Genomic DNA, 23,555 nt, shown 5'->3' with positions numbered 1-23,555 from the left:
CATGGTTGTAGCTTTTATCAGTTTTGAAATATTTTCATGTAAATAACGATAAGTGCCAAAATTTCAACCTTCGGTCAACTTTAACTCTACTGAAATGGTAGAAAAATGCAATTGTAAGCTTAAACTCTTATATTCTAGTAATATTCAATCATTTACCTTCATTTTTCAACAAGTTGGAAGTCTCTAGCACAATATTTCGATTTATGGTGAATTTATGAAAAAAAAAACATTTTCCTTACGTCCGCGCGGTAACTCTTCCGAAAAAATCATACGTGTGATTGGCCGTAATGTTTACACCATTTTAAATTAGCCGTTACTTAAAGTTTTTTATATGAAAATGTGTGCAATTTCATGTGGAATACAACAATAAATAATTGAAGGTTGTAGCTTTTCTCATTTTCAAAATATTTGCATATAAATTACGATAAATAGAAAAAAAAACTACGTTCGGTCAATTTGACTCCACCGAAATAGTAGAAAAACGCAATTGTAAGCTAAAACTCTTACAGTCTAGTAATATTCAGTCATTTATCTTCATTTTGAAACAAATTCGAAGTCTCTAGCACAATATTTAGATTTATGGTGGATTTAAAAAAAAAACTTTCCTTCCCTCTGCGCGCGGATTCTCCGCCGCAAATCTCCGAAATGCGTATGTCGCATTATCATAATATTTGCTCCATTTCATATTAGGCGTCTCATAGAGTTTTATATATGAAAATGTGCGCAATTTGATGTAAAATACAACAAAAAATAATTGAAGGTTGTAGCTTTTCTAATTTCTGAAATATTTGCATATAAAAAAAATATATAAAAAGATTAGACATTTGGTCAACTTTAACTCATCCAAAATGGTCAAAAACTGCAATTTTAAGCTAAAACTCTTACAGTATAGTAATATTCAATCATTTATCTTTATTTTGAAACAAATTGGAAGTCTCTAGAACAATATTTAGATTTATGGTGAATTTTTGAAAAAAAATTGTTTTACGTCCGCGCGTTACAAATTCATGCATTATTTTGTGATAATATTATCTCTGTGTTGCTTTGATCGTTTTACAATGTCTTATATACCAAAATGATCGTAATTTAGTGTACAATACAAAAAAAATGAATTCGTTAGCTTTAACCGTTTTGTCCATAGCTTGATTTGAATTCAATTATATATGAAATTTTGTTTTTGCTCTATCATATATTGGATTATTTATATATGATAATGATATTTTTTTAAATTTCTGATGGTTGCATACTAAACTTCAGGCAATGACAAAAAAAGGAGCCGAAAATGAACTCTTAATCTTGAAAACTATGCATGCTGTGATTTAAAAAAAAAAAAAAAATTTTCCGCTTCGGCGCTCACTCCGAGACCCCCTCGGCACACGGGAGACGATTTTTGTTGAACCCCTTAGGCGTTAAAGGGTTAATAAACCAAATCTATGTTATTTATCATAAATGAAGATCCCTTTGCTCAAAGATCGTAGCCTGGGGCACAGTGTGATGTGTGCATCAGGCAAGAGCGGGGCGTTACTTACTACGCAACCCTCTCTCTCTCTCTTCACTAACTACACTAATATCGCGTATATCATGATATTCTGTAATCATATTAGAGCAAATTTTCTTTGTCTATATGTTAGCGAGATGTTTTGCTTGTCTTCCTCATTGGTATGATGATATTCTTGCTGAAACAAAGATAAACAAGTAAAAGCAAGCGAATGTCAGAGGTGAAACTCAATTGTGTAGTCTACTTGAGGTTTGTGCTTGCACTGAATCGTGGTGGTTGAACTTGGTAGCTGACTGACTTCCCTTCTGCGACTCATGGAATCTCTACAGATGCCAATGCTCACAATATCTTTGACAATAATTATCAAAATTTAAGATAACAGAAGAAATATTGCATTTTCTTATATGGATCAGTGTTTTTGGCTTATTAAGTTACGTTTACTCATTACCTTGTAACTACGAAAGTAAGAGGAATTTTGACGAAATATTTCTCAATTGCCATATGAAGCTCCATGAATTTTTTCATGACTGAATTTTTCGCCCTATACCCCCATATATAAGGGTTCCGGCCGGCCCCCTCAAGTTAGTTTAATATTCAGGGAGCATGATTAGGGTCATATTTAGTATTCAGACTCTTGAAGTAAGCATTTCATACAATCAACTTACCTGTCAGATATATACATAGCTAAGACTCCGTCGTCCCCGACAGAAATTCAAATTTCGCGCCACTCGCTACAGGTAGGTCAGGTGATCTACCGGCCTGCCCTGGGCGGCAGGACTAGGAACCATTCCCGTTTTCTACTCATATATTTTCTGTCGCCGGTGGTATCAACATCGTTGCTGCCACCTCTTGACTGGAATTCGCTTTTCTAGACAATTGATCATCTTTTTGTGGACTTTTGGTGACGTACCTGGATCGTTGTTTTGGCATTCGCTACTGTGGACTGGATTTGGACTTGCTTTTGATTTTTCTTCAAGAATGTCTGATTGAAGTGGTTGTGTGAGAATGTGTGTGAATGTAGGCTGCAAGGTGAGGATACCGAAAGCTTCGGTTGATCCTCACACTGTATGTCGCAAATGTAGGGGTTTTGATTGTTCTATTTCTAACACCTGTCATGAGTGTGAGAGGTTGAATGTTGAGGAATGGAAGACTCTAACTTCTTACTTGAAGAAGTTAGAAAGGGATAGAGTCAGAAGGGCTGCATCTAAGATTGCGGGTAGTAGTACAAGGCCTATTGAGCCTTTGGATAATTCTAACTCTTCTCTTAATTATGATTCTAATTCTGTATCAGGGCCCTCACTGGCTTTACATTCAGATTCGGCCTCGGAAATTGCTGAGCTGAAAGCTACTCTTCACAGGATGAGATCCAAAATGGCTACCATGAAAGGTAAGGACTGTGAAAGTGATTATAGTGAAGTGAGTGTCCCCAGTGTTGTGGAGGGGGCGTCTGACCGTCTCTGCAACGCTCCCAGGCCTAGACCTCTTCCAAGCTCCCAAGCCCAGAGGAGAAGGAAAGTCGAAAGCCGTACGGAGGTTATGGAGAATTCCCCACGGTCAGGCGTCCCTTCAGCAGGCGCTGTATATAGACAGACTGCTCAGGATCGCTATCGGAAAAGCGTCCTCAGAGAGTGCTTCTCTTCGTCCGCTTCTCCCTCTCCTAAACGAGGGTGGAAGGATTCGGACTTGTCCAGGCCCCTGAAAAGGCACTGGAGAGATCCTGTGTTGGATTCAAGCCCAGAACGCTTTTCGGAAGAAGCGCCTCCTTCCATCAAGAAGGCGAAGAGGGTTTTGTCGTCCCATGATGTGGGCAAAACTCCTTCGAGGTCTCCCTCTCCCGTTCAAGAAGACGCAGGAGAGGCTTCCAAGAGGATCATTTTGGCGGTGCAGGAACAGCTATCCGCCTTGGTAGGAGTCCTTTCGAAGGATCCTCCTCGTAAGAAAGACGTGAGACTGCCGGTCAAGAAGACTCGTCTTCCTTCTCCCGCCAGGAGTGAGGCTCCTGTGGGACGTGAGTCTTTTGAGATTGACTCGGATAGAGACTCTTTGGACGATTTTGATTCGCCAGACAAGCGCGTCGCGCCAGTCAAGCGCGAGGCGTCCTACAGACGAGAAGCGTCTTCTAGGATTAGAGCGTCAGACAAGCGAGAAACGCTTTACAGGCGCGAGGATATTCCCAGATGGGATACGTCTGCCAGACCAGCAGCTTCAGCCGAGCGCGAGGTAACAACCAGGCGTGAGGATTCAGCCAAGCGCGAGGCGCCAGACAAGCATCTGACATACAAGGATGTGGCACCAGAAAGGCGCGAGACTCCAACCAGGCGCGAAGCGTCAGTCAGGCGCGAGAGCTTTGAGAGGCGCGAGACATCAGTCAGGCGCGAGACGCCAGCCAGGCGTGAGGATCCGGCCAGGCGCGAGGCGCCAGCCAAGCGCGAGGAGTCAGCCAGGCGCGAGACGCCAGCCAGGCGCGAGACGCCAGCCAGGCGCGAGACGCCAGCCAGGCGCGAGGCGCCAGCCAAGCGCGAGGCGCCAGCCAAGCGCGAAGAGCCAGCCAAGTACGAAGAGCCAAACAGGCATAGGAGCTCTTTACACTCTCTTAGCCCCTCTCCTATTAGGAGTTTGTCTCCCGTAGAGAGAGTTTTTGGACAGGAAGACCCGGAACGGGAAGTGGCCTCTCCTTCTGATCCGATTTTAGAAGAGGACTCAGAGGACGAGACTCACGGCAAAGAAGGGCTGTCTAACTACAAAGTTTTGACAGCTCTCCTCCTCCAGGAATACGGAGATGCATTGATCCCTGCCGCTCCTCCTTCGCCTCGTTCACTTTTTTCATGCGCTAAGACGCCGAAATCGTCGGCTTTCTTGAAGATGAGACCGACGATTTCTATGAAGAGAGCTCTTCAATCGCTGGATAGCTGGATGCTAACCAAGAAAGAGCTAGTAAGGACAGTGTTTTGCATGCCTCCCGCTAAACTTACGGGCAAGAGAGGGATTTGGTACCAGACTGGGGAGAATATGGGTCTCACACTCCCAGCTTCAGCTGAAGCTGACTTTTCCAGTCTGGTAGATGCATCCAGGAGACATAGCCTTCACACTGCTAAGATTACTTGGGGTCTTTCAGAGTTGGATCATCTCCTCAAGGGACTTTTTCACATTCTAGAAGTCTTTAACTTCCTAGATTGGTCCCTTGGGGTGATGTCCAAGAAGGCTCATGCCCCTGAAGGGCTAGAGCCGGACGTACTCCTTGCAATTTTGTCCTGTATTGACAAGGCGGTACAGGACGGCTCAGGGGAAGTTTCTTCCTTATTTGGAGCAGGTCTCTTGAAGAAGAGATCTGTTTTTAGCGCTTTCTTGACGAAAGCAGTATCCCATTCACAAAGAGCAGCCTTGTTATTCGCCCCTAGGTCTGATTTTCTGTTCCCTTCACAGTTGGTGAGGGATATTTCCCGATCTCTGACGGAGAAAGCGACTCAGGATCTTCTCCTACAATCTTCCAGGAAGAAGAGACCAGTGATGGTGGGAGAAAAGAAAGGGGTGTCTACTCCTGTTCGGCCCTTTCGAGGAGGCCCTCCAGCTAGAGTTACCGCTAAAAGGAAAACGACCGAGAAGAGAGGTCGAGCCTCGTTCCGCCCCTTTAAAAGGGGAAAGTGAAGTGGCGCTCCTCCAAACACCAGTAGGTGCCAGGCTCCGGGGATTTGCGGAAGCCTGGACTCTCATAGACACAGACGCTTGGTCGATGTCTGTGCTTCAGAAGGGATACCTCATTCCTTTCCTGGACAATCCTCCCCTGACGTCAACTCCGAGGGAATTGTCCGCCAATTACAAGGACCCTGTGTTGAGAGATACTCTTCAACAAATGGTGGATCAGATGTGGGACAAGAGAGCTATAGAACTAGTGCTGGATCAAAGCTCCCCAGGGTTTTACAATCGTCTTTTCTTGGTTGCGAAAGCCTCGGGGGGCTGGAGACCAGTTCTGGATGTCAGCGCTCTGAACAAGTTTGTTCAGAAACAGAAGTTCTCCATGGAAACCTCTGCTTCAGTCCTTGCGGCTCTTCGCCAAGGGGATTGGATGGTGTCTCTGGATCTCCAGGACGCCTATTTTCACGTCCCGATCCATCCTTCGTCGAAGAAGTACCTCCGTTTCATGACGGGGGAAGGATCTTCCAATTCAGAGCCTTGTGTTTCGGCCTGTCTACGGCGCCTCAGGTTTCACGAGCCTTATGAAAAATGTGGCGAGATGGCTTCATCTGAAAGGAATCAGTATTTCTCTGTACCTAGACGACTGGCTTATCAGAGCAAAGTCAGAGAAACAGTGTTTGGAGGACCTGACTGTGACACTAAACCTGATAAAGACCTTAGGATTACTCGTGAACCTCGAGAAGTCCCAACTGATCCCCAGCCAGAACTTGGTCTATCTGGGGATTCGGATGGATTCTCGGGGTTTTCGAGTATTTCCTTCTCAAGAGAGACTAACGAGAGGTTTAGAAAAAGTCTCTCTCTTCCTAAGGAAGGAACGTACTTCGGCGAGGGAATGGTTGAGCCTGTTAGGGACCCTTTCCTCGCTCGAACAGTTTTTTCATCTAGGAAGACTTCATCTCCGTCCTCTTCAGTTCTTCCTCAGAAGTTCGTGGAACATGAAGACAGGACTCCTCTCGGACAGTTTTCCCATTCCAGATCTGATGAAACGCCATTTAGAATGGTGGTTACTCCCACTGAGGGAAAACAAGGGTACTTCCCTGGAAATACAGAGCCCAAACCTTGTATTGTTTTCCGACGCGTCGGAAAAAGGTTGGGGAGCAACTTTGGGAAAGAGAGAGGTGTCAGGCACTTGGAATGCTCTTCAAGTGTCCTGGCACATAAACTGCAAAGAACTGTTGGCTGTACACCTAGCTCTAAAGAGCTTCGAACCGTTAGTGAGCAACAAAGTAGTACAAGTGAATGCGGACAATACAACCGCTCTTGCATACATTCGGAAGCAAGGAGGTACTCACTCGTATGCCCTTTACGAACTCGCAAGAGACCTGCTGTTGTGGACATCGCAAAGGAACATCTCTCTATCGACGAGGTTCGTTCAGGGAGTAAGGAACGTGAAAGCGGACAGGCTGAGCAGGAGGAACCAGGTCCTTCATACCGAATGGACCCTCCACTCAGACGTTTGCCGCAATCTCTGGTCTCTTTGGGGGACTCCTCATGTCGACCTCTTTGCCACGTTCCTCTCGAAGAGACTGGAAGTCTTCTGTTCAGTAGTGGAAGACCCCAGAGCTCTAGCAGTAGACGCCTTCCTGCTAGATTGGTCTCAGGTAGACGTTTACGCATTTCCCCCATTCAAGATTCTGGGGCAAGTGCTCAGGAAGTTTGTGACTTCAAAGGGGACAAGAATGACCCTGATAGCCCCCTTTTGGCCAGCTCAAGAGTGGTTCCCAGAGGTACTGGAGTGGATAGTAGACTTCCCCAGATCCCTTCCACAAAGGAAGGATCTTCTCAGACAACCACACTTCGAGAGGTTTCATCAAAACCTCCCCGCTCTCGCTCTGACTGCCTTTCGACTATCGAAAGACTTGTCAGAGCGAGAGGCTTTTCTAGCAAAGCAGCAAGCTCGATCGCTAGAGCCCGGAGAACTTCCACTATCCGGGTTTACCAATCCAAGTGGGAAGTTTTTAGAAGGTGGTGTAAGTCGAAGAAGTTGTCCTCCTCCAGTACCTCTGTAACAGAAATAGCTGATTTTCTGTTATTTCTGAGAGAAGAATCGCGTCTCTCCGTAGCCACGATAAAGGGCTATAGGAGTATGCTATCGGCCGTCTTAGGAATAGAGGCCTAGATTTGGGAAACGATAAAGATCTACATGATCTGATTAGGTCTTTTGAGACCAAGAAGTCTAAGATTACTTCTCCCCCTAACTGGAATCTAGACGTAGTGCTGAAGTTCTTGTCTTCAGAGAGATTTGAACCCCTACATTTGGCCTCGTTTCGTGATATAACGAGAAAATGTTTATTTCTTTTGTCACTGGCGACGGCGAAAAGAGTTAGTGAACTGCACGCCCTTAGTGACAAAGTCGGGTTCAATATAGATTCAGCCATCTGTTCCTTCAAGGAATTATTCTTGGCGAAGAATGAAAATCCTTCGAATCCCTGGCCGAGAAACTTCGAGGTAAAAGGATTATCGGGTCTCGTCGGCAGGGAACCGGAGAGGTCTCTTTGCCCAGTAAGGGCGTTAAAGTTTTACTTACAGAAAAAGAAACAGTTGGGAGGTTCTAGACAAGGTCTTTGGTGCTCAGTGAAGGATCCATCAAGACCTATGTCTAAGAATGCTTTAGCCTTTTTTGTCAGGAACGTAATTACGGACGCTCATAAGGCTTGCACGGATGATTCTTTCAAACTCCTGAGAGTAAGAGCTCATGAAGTGAGAGCAGTGGCGACGTCTCTCTCTTTTCAGAGAAATATGTCACTAAAGAATATCTTGGAAGCGACATATTGGAGATGTAATTCTGTGTTTGCTTCTCACTATTTGAAGGACGTGCGTGTGACCTATGAAAAATGTTTTTCCTTAGGTCCTTTTGTGTCTGCGGGCACAATCCTGGGTACAGGAGCTGACAACAATCCTTAATTTTTACTACTTATGTCTAATAGATATGTTCTAGACTTTCTGCTGAACAAGTGCAGATACCGCACAGGCGGTCAGTCACTTCAAGTCAGTAAGGAACTCTTGTGATATCTTTTAGTAGATGAGTATCTTTTTTTTTTGAAAAATTATTGTGTGCATGTGCAATTTGGTTTGAGTTACGGTTGTTGCGAAGAGTTGGGGATAACTCGGAGCAATTTTTAATACTAACATGGTGGTTAGGATCAGGTGGTCGGGATTGGTTGTGTGCTCCTTAATAAGGTGTGTTGTCATATAAGTGGATCAGCACCCATTGACAAAGTCCTTGCAGGCTCTGCCGAGTAAGTGGATAAGACCCCTTCGGCAGTTCCACAAGAATTCTTGGCCATAGATCACATATCTCGCTAAAGTTTCTTGAGGTGATGCAGACTACGGGGCAAACACCCACGAAGTCTACCACCTATCAGGTAGGAACCAAGGTTTTTATTTATACCTACAACAGATGTTGTTTACCTGTCTATTCCAGTATTAGCTGTCTCTTACCCTCCACCGAAGGGTGCCAATCAGCTATGTATATATCTGACAGGTAAGTTGATTGTATGAAAATGATATTGTTATAATACAATAAAGTTTCATACATACTTACCTGGCAGATATATACGATTAGGGCCCACCCAGCCTCCCCGCAAGGAGACAGGTGGAAGAGAAAATATATGAGTAGAAAACAGGAATGGTTCCTAGTCCTGCCGCCCAGGGCAGGCCGGTAGATCACCTGACCTACCTGTAGCGAGTGGCGCGAAATTTGAATTTCTGTCGGGGACGACGGAGTCTTAGCTATGTATATATCTGCCAGGTAAGTATGTATGAAACTTTATTGTATTATAACAATATCATTTTTTTAGCATTTCTGAGACTGTGCCAAACTTACATGTAGTTTATTTGATAGATTCATATGGTTATTTGATGCATTACCGATTGGTTTGAAAGAAATAGCCTCCATTAAAATGGAATTATAATTGACATTAATTACAGACTGACATTGTTCATACAAATGCAATGTTCTTATCTGTTCCAGATCAAAGATGTGTATTCCCCACCTCTTAAAGAGCCCAAACCCACACATTCTTAACATCTCTCCACCTCTTAACATGAGACCTCGATGGTTCAAGGATCATGCTGCTTACACCATGGCGAAGTATGGCATGTCCATGTGTATTTTAGGCATGGCAGAAGAATTTAAAGAGAATGGAATTGCTTGCAATGCCCTGTGGCCTCGTACAGGTAAGGTTCATTGTCGTCCTCATATAACATCATTAAAAAGTCATGGTATTATTGTCTTTGTAAATATTATTGTAATTGGAAGAAAAGCTTAAAATTGGAGGATTCATGGCTTATGAAAGGACAGAAAGAATGTATTGGTCTAAATTAAAATGTGAATTGTGGCAGAAGGTTATACCATTACCTTTTCATTTAGTTTTGATGAAATTATCTAGTATAGTATCTAACGAATTATGTACTGTTGTTATTACTGGTTATTTCTTCTTTGTAGCTATTATCACTGCAGCCATGGAGATGCTTGGAGGAGATGAAATTGATAAGCAGTGCCGCAAACCGGAAATAATGTCTGATGCTGCTTATGTAATGCTTTGCAAAGACTCAAAATCATATACTGGCAACTTTGCAATAGATGATGATATTCTAAAAGCTGAAGGAGTTCATGATTTCTCATCATACGCTGTAGACCCAAGTAAGTCTTGTATCCATTTTAAAGTGTCATTTAATACAGTGCTTTTGTATTCAGATTTATCTTGAGTAAGCATGGAAAATACCCAGAGGTTTTTGTTGCCTCTCTCCCACTCTAACTTTAAAAATTGACAGTGTACCAGTAACTTCACCTGAAGATGTAGCAGAAATGGTGGGGTATAACTTTTCTAAAATTTCTAGTTCTGACAACTCTTCCTTTCAGTTTCAACAAATAAGGAACTCAAATTACATTCCTTTCAGTTTCAATAAATAAGGAACTCCCAAATTACATTGGATTTTAGTACAAATGATACTTCTTTCCCACCTTTATTCCTACATTGAGGTCGGTTGCCTGATGTGTCTTCTTCACTGCCTTCTATCAGTGGCATCATCCTCCACCAAACCTCCTTTCTCCATATCTTCTTTCACCTTATCTTGATATCTAATTCTTGGTCTACCTCTTGATCTTCCTCTAACAGGTTCCTCCCAAGCCCTCTTTACTCTTCCTTATCATCCGTCTTTAACACATGCCCATACCACCTCAATCGTGACTTTTATCACCTTTGTAATCTTTACTTAGCCTGCCCTTCTTATTTCGTCATTTTCCAATCTCTCGAATAGTGATACTCCCATAAACCACTTCAGCATTCTCATCTCTGTTCTTTGAAGCTTTGCTTCCTCTTTTCTTCATAGAGTCCATGTGTGCAGTCTATATATTAATGCTGGTCTAATCACTGTGCCATAGATCTTGAGCTTTAGGCTGATTGGCATTTGCAATACTCTCCCTGAACACCTGAGTTAGCCCTGGTCAGTGGTTCAGGTAAGTATTACAATATTAGTTTTAGTATGAAAACTTAATTTTCTTATCCCATACTACAGGCAGTCTCACGTTTACGATGGGGGTTCCGTTCTTGCACCCTGTCGTAGGCTGAAAATCGTCATAAACCAAAACATTATCGACAGTCTTAAAAAATCCTAAGAAATCTTACTTTTTTCAAAGTAACTGACCAAGTAATTACTTGGCTAACAAATTGTCTTGCATGACATCCTAAAAAAAAAATAGCACGCAAGTGACTTGCAATGTAGGGGTGACAGTCCCGCCCACCACAACAGGAGCTCGCGAGCGGCAGAAGCCAATGGCGTCATTCTTATTCATACCATGCAACTGACAACACATCTTGCTCTCGAATTCATGTTCACTGTTTTCGATTGCTTGCTAAAGTCGGTGATGTACCCTCTTTAGTTCTGTTTCATCTGTTGCCATCAGCTTGGTTACCTTAATTTCTTGAGCTTTTTTTTTTTTTTCTTCTGTTACCTTCAAATATTAGTATGTCTGATTCTAGTGCCTCCAGTCTTTGCTATTGTAGCAAAGGCTGCAAGACTAGATTGACCAAGCTGTGTTATGATTCACACACTGTGCTGTAATTGTAGGGGCCAGGTATGTATGAGAGATCTTACCTGTGATGAGTGTAAGGAGTGGAATGAAAGTAACTGGTAGTTTTTGGAATTTTGCCTAAATAGGATAAAAAAGAACAGGATCAGGAAGGCGGCTGCTAGAGCTGAAAGTAGGGCTTCTGTCAGTAGGGCCTCTTCCCCTAGGCCTAAGGCAGACTCCTGTCTGGCTCTTCCTTCTACTCATGGGAACAATCTCTTGCATATCCTCAGCCCTCTTTCTCTCCCTCCTCCTACTCTCAAGTGATAAGTTCTGTTTCAGAGTTGGGGCATCTCTTAAGAGTCCTCATGGACAAAGTGGAGAAAGTGTACAGTGAAAAAGTGCCAAGTGAAGTGTCAGTAGAGAATGGTGGTTGCCCATCCTGTCTATTCTTCTAGATAAAGGTCACTGTCCCGCTCCCCTGCTCCAGGGAGAAGACATACTGGAGGTCCAAGGGAGGCTGATGGGGTTTGTCCTGTTGGGAAGTCCCAGGATGCAACCGACTGCCATTGGAAAGGCATGTCCAACAATGTGCACCAATAATCATCCAGCTCTGACTAGTAGTCTGATCACGGGTGTCGTAGACGCTACGGGAACGCTTTTAAGGGGGCCGGCCGGCTAATGCCATTTTTTAAGGACAGGACTTTGATATTCATACCACTTAATAAGGTGACTTTGGACATCTCCAAACCGCATATGATTTTCGCCTCTGACCTTCGGTTTTGTGACGCCAGGGCGATTTATCCCGAAAATAACAATTTTTCAAATTCTATCTCCTCCCTTGATATTTAATATTAAGACTTAGGATTACTACCATATATAGACCTGATGTAGACCTCCAATCGAATGGGGAGTTTTTTTTCTAAAAGTCATTTTTTTGCTAGATATGAATTTTTCAATATGGTAAAAAAATAAACCCTATAAATCAGGAGAAAAAAATTTATAAAAAAAAGACGAAACAAAAATTGGAAAAAAGGACTATTTGATTGTTCTATAATGACTTTCTGAGTTATATACCAAATTCCAATGTTATAGCTTTAAAACTAAGTGAGAAGATAGATTTTGAAGGTCAATAAGTATAGTTTTGAGATACGGGCGTTCAAAGTTTTCCTTCGTATCTCTATAAAGACAGTGTTAATAAATAATGATTATTATGAATGTATATTTCTTTTTTCTGTATTAATAAACCAAAACTATTTTATTTATCATAATTTAATCATAAATGGTGATCCCTTTGCTCATATATCGTAGCCTGGGGCACTGCTTGAGGCAAGATGGGGCACTCCTTCCTATGCAACTCTCTCTCTCCCCTTCACTAACTCGGCTTATTACAGCGAATTTTCTTCTTCTGTATGTTAGCGAGATGTTTTCCTTGTATTTTCCTCTTTGGCATGATGAAATTCTTGCTGAAACAAAGATAAACAAACGTAAATGCAAGAGAATGTCAGAGGTGAAACTCGAAGGTGTACTCTCTATTTACAAAGACAATTTAATAAATCATGATTATTATGAATTTCATATTCCATTTTGGGTATTAAAAAACCAAAACTTTGTTATTTATCATAAATGAAGATCTATTTGCTCAAAGATCGTAGCCTTGGGCGCAGTGTGACGTGTGCTGTCAGGCAAGACGGGGCGTTACTACGCAACCCTTACTACGCAATCCTCCCCTCTTTCTTCACTAACTACGCGTATATTATGATATTCTGTAAAAATACTTGAGTGATTTTTCTTCGTCTGTATGTTAGCAAGATGTTTTCCTTGTCTTTTCCTCATTGGCATGATGAAATTCTTGCCGAAACATACATAAACATATGTAAAAGCAAGTGAATGTCAGAGGTAAAACTCGAACGTGTAGACTACTTGACGTTTGTGCTCACACTGAACTTGGACTTGGTAGCTGACTGAACTGAAGTCTCCCTTCTCGACTCGGGGAATGTCAACAGATGCCATTTCTCCCAATTTCTTTAACAATAATTATCAAAATTTACGATAACAGAAGAAATATTGCATTTTCTTGTACGGATCAATGTTTTAGGCTTATTGAGTTACGTTAACTAATTACTCTGTAACTACGAAAGTAAGAGGAATTTTGACGAAATATTTCGTATACGTATTCTCAATTGCCATATGAAGCTCCATGAATTTTTTCATGACTGCATTTTTCGCCCTATACCACCATATATAGGGGTTCCGGCCGGCCCCCTTAAGCCATTGAAGACGTGCATGATTCAGCTTCTTGGTCCCCGTAGCCAATCAAGTAGCATAAGGATTCCTATGACTTCGCCTTTCCTTCTTGTAGTTATGGGGTTGATCTCTTAGTATTTGCTTTGGTACAGTTGCCTTCTCATCTGTGGGACTCACCCATGCTGCCGTTTCCCAAGGACTCTAAACATCAGAAGCTCTGTACTAGGCATTGTCACCTGAGCATCTGACTCGGCGCAAGGCTTCCACTCCTGAGAGCCCTGTGCTGGGCGTGCTTCACCTCCAGCGACCATGCGCCCACCACTAGCTCCCACACCACCAGTTCTCGCTCCCGCTTTGGTTACTGTTGCTCCCACTCCCGTAATGATTGCTCCTGTGATGTCTGCTTCCGCACCTGTTCAACTTGCACCTGGACCTTAGTTTCGGAATCAGATGACCCCTCTCTCGCACCACTGAAGAGCCAGCTCGCAGAGATCTTGAGTATGTCAAGAAAGTTCCTCCAGCAGGAGATTCCTCTAAGACGGCCAACGACGACCTTTCTCCGGTTTCTTCGGAGGACAAGGAGGATGAGGATCAAGATTTGGCAAAACTTTTGGCATATAAGGCTTTACTTCTTTTTCTCCTGGAGAGCTATCTGGGGTTCTTCATTCCTGCTCCTGCTTCTCCTGCCTCCTCATTCCTGATGTTGAAGAATCAACTAGAACTTGCTCTCTCTTCCAAGATGGTTCTACCCATCTCCTCCAGGAAAGCTTTGAAAGTAGTTAAAGAGCGGCTCTCATTGAAGAGGGAACAAGGGAAGGCAACCTTTGATCAGCCTCCCTTGCACTTTATCAAGAGGACCCATAGGCCTTTTGACATCGGAGAAAGTCCCCCCCCCTCTGGAGTCTCTTCACTTCCTCCTCCCATGGGGACTTCTAGTCTCATCAACTCTGCATTTTTCAATCTTCACTTCGGCCAGTTTTGTTCTCCTTGGCAGAATTGGATTACCTTGTTAAGAGCCTGTTCAAGATGTTTGAAGTGTTCAGTTTCCTCGACTGTACAGTGGGTGCTCTCACAAAGAAGATTGAGAATACTACAGGGCTGGTTGACTCTGTTTTGGCAGACCTTCTGGCCGTGCTTTCATGTATAGATATAGCTAAAGCTGTCTGAGAGCTGGTATTCCTCTTTGCCTTCGGACTTCTGAAGAAGAGGGATCTGTGGTGGTGTTTTGCTTTGAAAGGAGTTATGTCCTTCCAGAAGACGTCTTTGCTTTTTGCACTTTTGGACCCCTCTATCTCTTCCTGCAGGCCATGCTAGAGCAGAGCTGCAGACCTGCAGAAGTCTACTTGTGACCTCCCGACTCAGTCGTCATGCTCCACGCCTTCTTCGTCAGTGCCCTTTCGTCCTAAGTTCGTCTCTCCACTCCAACAGTACCGTTTTAGTGTGGAGACCCCAGTTTCATTCTAGACCCTGCTCCAACCTAAGCTTTCATTCGAAGGCTGTTAAACACTCCGCCGCCAAGTCTCAATCGAAGAAGCGAACCAGAAGTCCTGCCCCAGTGGGAGCCAGGCTCCTCGAGTTCAGGGGAGCAGAACCATGGTTCGTCAGGGTACTAAAGGAGGGCTCTTGCATCCCATTTTTGAAGACCCCTCCCTTAGTCTCCTCTTCCATCGCATTGACGGCATTCTCGAGAGGCTCAGAATGACAAAAGGCTCTTTCGAAGGAAGTATCCTCCCTCCTTCTGAAGAAGGCCGTAGTAGTAGTAGAGGTCCATTCCCAGGGATTTTACAACTGCCTGTTCGTAGGTCCCAAGACATCAGTGGGCTGGAGACCAGTGCTGGACGTAAGCGCTCTCAATTGCTTTATTGCTTTGTAGAAAAAACAAAGTTCAGGATGGAAGCGAAGCAGTCGGTCATGTCACCCATTCATCTGGGCGATTGGATGATCACTCTAGATATGCAGGATGCTTATCTCCATATCTCAGTTCATCCAACGTCCAGGAAGTACCTCAGGTTCATCTTCCAAGGGAAGGTCTTCCAGTTTTGGTCTCTGCTTCAGTCTTTCCATGGCACCTTAAGTGTTCTCTTGAGTCCTCTCTACCCACCAAATGGCTTCACCTGGTAGACATCAACATCAGTCTTTATTTAGACGACTGGCTCCTTCATTCGCCGTCGAAGGAACAGTGCATGAAGGACTTTCAGACATCGCTTCATCTCTCCCAAGAGTTGGGAATCCCTCTAAATCTCCAGAAGTCCCAGTTGGTGCCATCTCAGGAGATTCTTTGTTTGGGGATGATTCCCAACTCTTGGACTTCTCAGGCTTTTCCATCCCCAAAGGAAGTTGCAAATTGCATTCAGTCTATCACCAAGTTCCTCTCTCTCACATCGTGCTGGGCTCTACAGTGGATGAGTCTTCTAGGAACTCTATCTTCAATCGAGACCTTTGTTCCATTTGGACAGGTAGCACACGAGAAATCTTCAATTTTGTATATGTGACTACCCAGTGATTATATTGCTAAGAGTTTCTACTCGACGGCAGCATTAAGTTCAAATTTCGCGGGTAGCGCTTCAATGGCTCAGTGTATGTCTACAGTGCCATCCCCCTACGGCAATACTAGGAATGACTTAGCTAATCACATCATTCTGTTCTCTGCTGTGCTTGACAAAACATCGAGTGCTTACTGCAGCTTGTTCTTATTTTCTGGTTATATCACTGGATTTCATTAGTGTTACAGCCACCGGAACACATTAATAGCCTTCGAGCAGGATGAGTCTTGTCTTTTGTTTATTTTGTTCAGATTAACATCTAGCCGGATACTGGAGTCTCCGGGAATAATAATAATGACCTTATAGATAGTTCTTGAATGGATCACTTTTCAAGCAGATCAGATTCTTTTGCATATTTATTTACTAATTACCGGGCTTAACGTAAGTCGTCGGTTAAGTATTGCCTTTAGTAACTAATCTTGATGTTATGGCCTTACTTTAGGCCAAACTTTCGTTGTTGGAATTTGTTTACCTGCCATGAGCTATTAGCAAGACACTGCGCCGGTAACAGTTACCTTAGAACAATCCTTTTATTCTCGTATTATTCACTAGAACAATCCTTTTATTCTTGTATTATTCACTGGACATTAGACTGGTATATTCTCAAATTGAAGGTAATGATTATCTTAAAGTAATTCTAAAAGTTATCCATTCTTTTATCCCAAAACTTGGATTTATTTACTTACCGGGATTAGGCTACAGGTAAGTCACCCATTAATGATTACCTTTAAAGTACTAATTCTTGAATGTTGCAGGATGTGGCATCATTCTATTTGGTGTATTGATTTTGGTAATTTGTTTACCGATTATAGAATAGTCACAAACCGCCGGTAAACATAATTACCTTAAAGGAAATTTGTGAATTCAAAGCTTATTTTTAGGCCAAATGTTGGCAATTAGGCCAACACGTTTTGTTTACCGTGCCTGCGATACGCATCACTTTGCAGAGACAAAGGGGGAGGTTGATAATTTATTTAGGAGAGAATAGTGCGATTGTTTGGCTGCGGGAGGTCATAGGCGGATTGTCCCGTTAATTGAGTATTATTGAACTTAACTACCGGGTTTTGCTTTGGCAGTACTTCGGTATGTTACTGTATCTCCCTACGGGCTGCTCTTGAGCACCCCGTACTGGCATAAAGCCAGCTTAATCTTAAACAACAACTACTGAGAGAGTTGGGATGGCCTCGGTGTACGGAGGTATTTTCCTGGTGTCATACAGTTGTGAACGTTCACGTTTGGTAACCTAACCTCCACCTCGCGTGTCAGATTGGATCTCAGGCCATTTGAGTCAGTTAGCGGGGTATGGCTGAGGCCACTGATAGTGCGTAATCTGTTATTGAATTCGATTACTTTGAATTTTTTATTTTTCAAAGCGTAAACGTATATATTTACATTAATTTTGATACTTTTCTGAATAGTTTATGAAATGCTGTCATATATTTGTAATTATTTATTTTGTTTTTTCCTTGATCACTAATTAGAGTGGGATTTTGTTACATTATACAAAATGTACACATATTTATGCAATTTGTAAGACATAAGATGCCTTCATTTCCATAGATACCCAGAAATTCATATAAAGGAGTTAATAATCGCTTATTTTCTTACAGTAATAAGTAACTGAAATCACCAGAGACGCTGGCATTGCGTCTCTAGTCTGTCCGAGTGTTATTTCGCATTATTCAATACTAACACTGAGAATAGGAAATGCTAATGTTGTTCATACATTTTTAGCATTCTTCTTGCTTAGTTACCAGAATTTCATTTACTGTAATCGATTATGGATCGATTATTTGCATAAAGTAATAAGTAACTAGAGACATTGGCATCTTGTCTGTCTAGGAGCAAGAGCCCGAACTGACATAAAGCCACCTCATTTGAAACACAAGCTGTCAGAGCGTCCACCCCTGGGCCCCAATGTTTTGGGCACCCGTGGCTGCCGAGCGTCTAGTTGTCGGGCTCCAGTGGCTGCCAAGCGCCCAGAGTTTGGGCGCCAGTGACTGCGAAGTACCCAGTGTTTGGGTTGATAATTGCCCAATGTTTTGGGCACCTATCCCTGCAGCCTGCCTAACACCCAGTGTTTGCCTCTCTCCTTCTGACTCGCGCCTACCAAAACTGACTCCATTTCTCTCCTACTAACCCTTTTATGTGGGTCATTTGCACCCGCTCCTGGCTCAATCGCTTCCTTCCTATGCCTTTGCCAGAATTTTTTTTTTTTTTGGTTATCGTGAATTTATTAATGTAACAGTGAAGTGTTTTGCAGTGGAGAAGGTGGCTACTTGTCCCTTGATTCTCCTAGACAAAGGTCACTGTCCCGCTCCAAGGGAGGTCGGGGGTTTACATACAGGAAGTCGCTCCCTCAGTCGAACCTGTTGTTGGTCCCAGGTATCGACAGACAGCCGCTGGAAAGGCGTCTTTCTGGATGTGTCAGAGGAGGTGACTATCTGGCCTCTCGGTTCTCCTAGACTTAGTCACTGACCTGCTCCTTCTCACAGCCAAGAACAGCCTAGGAGAGGACATACTGGTAGTCGAAGGGAGTCCGAGGGGGTTGCTCCCGGTAGTTGCTCCGTCAGTCGAACCTGTAACTTTTCCCAGGTATCGGCAGACAACCATTGAAAAGGCTTCTTGATGGGTGTGAAGTGAGGAAGGATTTTTTACCCCTAATTCAAACCTGTCGTGAGTGTGTATAGGTTTCGACCCAACGCCGCTGGAAAGGCGCTTCAGTGACAGTGTACAGTTGTAGTCCTATTCCAGTGGTTTGTCACTTAATAGAATACCTCTGAAGAGGTATTCTTCGGTCAATGGAGCCTTGCACCCTTGCAGTCCTGTTTGCCTGACTCCTCAGTCTTATGTTCCTTCAACTCGCGACTGCAGACCCGACTCTAAGTTGTTTTTCGAATCGAGACTCGGCTGATGGGACTTTCAGTTGATGTTGACTTGCAACTCAGCTGATCCAACTCTGTCGATTTTCGAGTCTGGACTCGGCTGATTCGTCTGAGGGAGTCTGATGGGAGTTTATTTCCCCCTCAGTGGAACTGGTTATCAGTAGTCATCAAATGAAAGAAAGGTTACGGTATTTTAATGAATAATTAGTACTAATTTTGGATGCCCTGTACTAGCACTTAGATGTTGGAAGCATAGTAAGCTACCTTTTGCTTCCGATAGCTAGTACTCCCAGACGTTCGCAGCCAGTGGGTCGACTTGCACGCCTTCACATGCACTTACAGGTACAGATACCGACTTCTAGTTCGCAGAAGAAGTGGATTTGAACTTTGCTCCTGTGGTGGTATATGTGAGCCTTCTCAATACTTTTATCCTAGACACTCATCAGAATACTACCGAATCTCATGATGAGCACCAGGTATTGGCACCTAGCCACCCAAATCTTTCTCATATGGCCGTTTTATTTTTGTCGAGCACCAGTTCCCTGTCCAGGCGCTCTGCCGCTGTGCCATTGAAGGTGTCCACTTCTTTGCTGTAGCTCGCTCTTCGTTTTTCCATGCTTCACCTGGCAACAGCTATTGGTAGTCTGGCACTTCCTATTGGATGCCCAACGAGTCTCCTCGTTCACATTCGTCTACACTAGGCGATCTTTAGTTAGTCACCATTTGAACAGGACATCACAAGGGTCGAGCAGTTTTTCATGTAATCCTCATTGTGAAGTTTCGATCACAAAGACATGCGTGGCGAGAAATAGCAAGTTCTCGTCATCCTTTGGCGCAGTCAATTCTACTTTATTCTCTCGCATTCCCGCTACCAGTTGTAGGAAGAGAATGCTCCGTTTAGTGGGTGAAAACCTTTGCTGTCCCTTCAGGAAAGTTCTTTTTCATTGAGACGAATAAGTTTTCTAAGTTTTTCGATTGCTATCTTCACCGCAAGTTGATGAACGTGTGTGTTATCGCCCGCTCCCTCTAGTTCCGAGAAGTGCGGATAAGAACAGTCATCCTGAATAATAGGAATCTACGGATTACTTTCCCCAGAGTTCGGATGCAAGAGCCATGTTCTTGGTTCGATCATAGGAGCTTTCCAGTCGGGGTTTCCATTTTGGGAACAACCAGTTTGGTATGAACTATTGTCTTTGGTGTCCTGTTATCGCAATGGAAGCTTTCCTTCGGGATAGCTTCACCTTCACTCTCTTCATTAGAGAATGAAGGTCTGTTTCCAGTCATTATTCTTTTTCTCTTTGAAGTGAAGAAGAATTAAGCTGACGCATGGTTGTCAGGAGCCTACAAATATACATATTTGTATATTCTGGCGACATGAGTCTGTTAACAGTTGTACCGTTCGAGTAATAGGCGTATGCCTGTAAATTAATTCTTCTGGTTTGTGACAGAGATGTAGAGTACCCTCTCTTAATTTTCTGAAAGTCAGGACAGCCTTCCGGGCTTCCAAGAGTTGCAGATTTTGATTTTGGTGATGTTTTGGCAACACCACAGATTTGGAATGATCACCGAACAAGGGGGGTTTCTTTCCCTCTTGTTACGGTTATCATGTAGATGCTCGAGGGTATTTGTTGTGAACTTGGTGGCTCTACAAGACGAATGCATTCCAAAGTGGAATGTGCTACCAGGCAACTTGGCCTACAAAGTCATGTGAGGAGCAGTGACTGCCTTTGCAGTGAGTGTTTCTGTGCTTGACTGACTTTGAATTAGCTCTTTTCTCTGCTGTCGATGTTTAACCGCTAATTTGGATCTGAGGGCCAGCCATCACAGGCCTAAGTCTCTGGTTGGCTTTTGACTCTCGCTTATGGTTCCTACTTTGAGCTCCACACTTGCCATTGCGAGAATCATCGGACAGAGAGATTTGTCTCTTTATACTCAATATTTGTTTACCCCACGGTACGAGTACAACAGAAGTCCGTAAGTCTGCTTAGTCGCATTTGACTCATAGGCCACTGCGATAATTCAGAATGATTTCTCAGACAAACACAGCTGTATTTGTATTCCATATTCATTTTCAAATTTCATAAAGTGTTCAAATACTAATTGTTCAGCCCGAATTGGAGTGGCATTGGAAGACAGCCTGATAGCTCGGCTTCCAGTGTAGAGAGAAGAGTTCCTCCCAGAACCTCTCTCTTTGTATAAAGGTGTTGTCTTCTAGTTTATATGGACTTCATGTTTAAAACATTGTACCAAACATTTGTGTGGGGTGATTTTTTTGGCATACTTAGAAGGGAAGCTAAGGATGTAAGAACTACTACCTCCTTAGTCCTCAGGCATTGTTTGCCCTTTATGCCCTTTCTGCCATTGAACATCTGAAGGCCTGAGCGATCTTCGCTTTTATGTTTTAAGTAGTTTTAAAAAGTGTCAAATTTTTTCAGTATCTCTTGACCATCGTGGAAGGAAGCATTGGATGTTCTCCTATTATTATCTCTTCACCTTTTCAGCAAGGTGCTGAGTTTGGAGAGCCAGGGGGTACAATGTACCTGGAGAACCCACCACTCGTAGTGGATGGGTCTTGACTTTATTTCAGTGTAGTATCAGTGTTTTCTGGTTTTTTTTTATTAAGGTGCTGCGCCCAGGGCAAGGGCGGACACCTACTTTGTTAGCCATAGGACCGACCTCCTCGCTGCAAAGTTTCCCCTAAGTAGAAGGCAACCCTTAGCTCTACCGCCACACCATTACAAATTAAGATTGAGCTCCAACCAGAGTCAGTAGCTATTCATCTGCATATCTCTCTTAATTCATAGGAATGATAAGCATTGTTTTTTCAATGCTAGCTACTTTTCTATTTCAAATTCTTTACATGATTTAATGCTTTGGAGTAGAATATGTCCATGATCCCACCCCCATTAAATGTGGAATCAGCTATATAATTATTGGGTAAGTCACATATGCAAAAATGATATTTTTATACTAAAATTAGATTTTGTTTATACTTACCCAGTAATTATATGATCAGAGCCCATCCATCTCCCCTCTGATGGACATTATGCGTAAAACAGAATGACGCGATTAGCTAAGTCATTCCTAGTATTGTCATAGGGGGACGGCACTGTAGACATACACTGAGCCATCGAAGCGATACCCGCCCAATTTGAACTTAATGCTGCCGTGGGGTAGAAACTCTTAGCTATGTAATTACTGGGTAAGTATATACAAAGTTTAATTTTAGTATAAAAATATTATTTCTTCCTCAAAGCCAGGTGGGACAAGAAGACTTAACTGGACACAATGGTCTTTCTTATCACACAGGAGATAAAATCCAATCTCAAATGGTGACTGTCAGAAAGAAGGTATTCATGCTAGAAAGAAGGTATTCATGCCAGAAAGAAGGTATTCATAGGGGAGATCCCTTCGTCCTTCCTACCCCGACCTGGAATTTTACTCGGACGCTTCAGATCTGGGCTGGGGAGCCCTCCAAGGATCTCGGGAGGTCTCCGGGAAGTGGCCCCTAGAAGAGACGAAGCTCCACATCAACGTCAAGGAGTTTATGGCCATTCATCTGGGCCTGTGCCATTTCTCCTCGTACATGTACAACAAGTTGGTGGTGTGCAGATGTCGGAACACCACGACCTTGTCGTACATCAAGAAACAGGGGGCACACTTTTTCCCTCTTTCGGGCGGCGAGAGAGCTACTCTTGTGGGCTCTTTAGAATCAAGTAACACTCGTCACTTGTGGATGAGTTGAGGAGGCGGAGACAAGTTCTTCTCATTGAATGGACTCTGGACAACGGGATTTGCTCCAACCTGTGGAGATTGTGGGCACACCCCTCATAGACTTATTCGCAACATCAAGGAACCACAACAAAAAAAATAATCATGATTGTAGCTTTTATCAGTTTTGAGACACTTTCATATAAATAACGATAAGTGCCAAAATTTCAACCTTCGGTCAACTTTGACTCTACCGAAATGGTCGAAAAACGCAATTGTAAGCTAAAACTCTTATATTTTAGTAATATTCAATCATTTAACTTAATTTTGCAACTAATTGGAAGTCTCTAGCACAATATTTTGATTTATGGTGAATTTATGAAAAAACTTTTTCCTTACGTCCCCGCGGTAACTCTTCCGAAAATAATCATACATGCGATTGTGGTAATGTTTGCACCATTTTAAATTAGCCGTTACATAGTTTTATATATGAAAATGTGCACAATTTCATGCACAATACAACTAAAAACAACTCATGATTGTAGCTTTTATCAGTTTTGAAATATTTTCATATAAAAAATGATGTGACAAATTTTCAACCTTCGGTCAACTTTGACTCTACCGAAATGGTCGAAAAACGCCATTGTAAGCTAAAACGCTTATATTCTAGTAATATTCAATCATTTACCTTCATTTTGCAATAAATTGGAAGTCTCTAGCACAATATTTTGATTTATGGTGAATTTATGAATAAAATAACATTTTCTTTACGTCCGCACGGTAACTCTTCCGAAAAAATCATACGTGCGATTGTGGTAATGTTTGCACCATTTTAAATTAGCCGTTACATAACGTTTTATATATGAAAATGTGCACAATTTCATGTATAATACAACAAAATATAGTTGAAGGTTGTAGCTTTTCTCATTTTTGAAATATTTGCATATAAATCACAATAAATAGGA

General features: G+C 42.9%; 1 protein-coding gene across 1 annotated transcript in view; it reads left to right on the top strand.

Moving 5' to 3' along the window:
- The window catches only part of LOC135216303 (hydroxysteroid dehydrogenase-like protein 2), a 66,681-nt gene that overhangs the window by 37,780 nt on the left and 5,346 nt on the right, over positions 1-23,555 (top strand). Inside the window, exons 4-5 of the mRNA XM_064251478.1 lie at positions 9,165-9,370; positions 9,639-9,836. Of these exons, the coding sequence (XP_064107548.1) occupies positions 9,165-9,370; positions 9,639-9,836 (404 nt within the window). The remainder of the gene's footprint in view (positions 1-9,164; positions 9,371-9,638; positions 9,837-23,555) is intronic.

The sequence above is a fragment of the Macrobrachium nipponense genome, chromosome 19 (assembly GCF_015104395.2).
Source record: "Macrobrachium nipponense isolate FS-2020 chromosome 19, ASM1510439v2, whole genome shotgun sequence".
NCBI lineage: Eukaryota > Metazoa > Arthropoda > Malacostraca > Decapoda > Palaemonidae > Macrobrachium > Macrobrachium nipponense.
The sequence above is the reverse complement of the archived record's forward strand: the minus strand, read 5'-3'. Positions and strand labels throughout refer to the sequence as shown.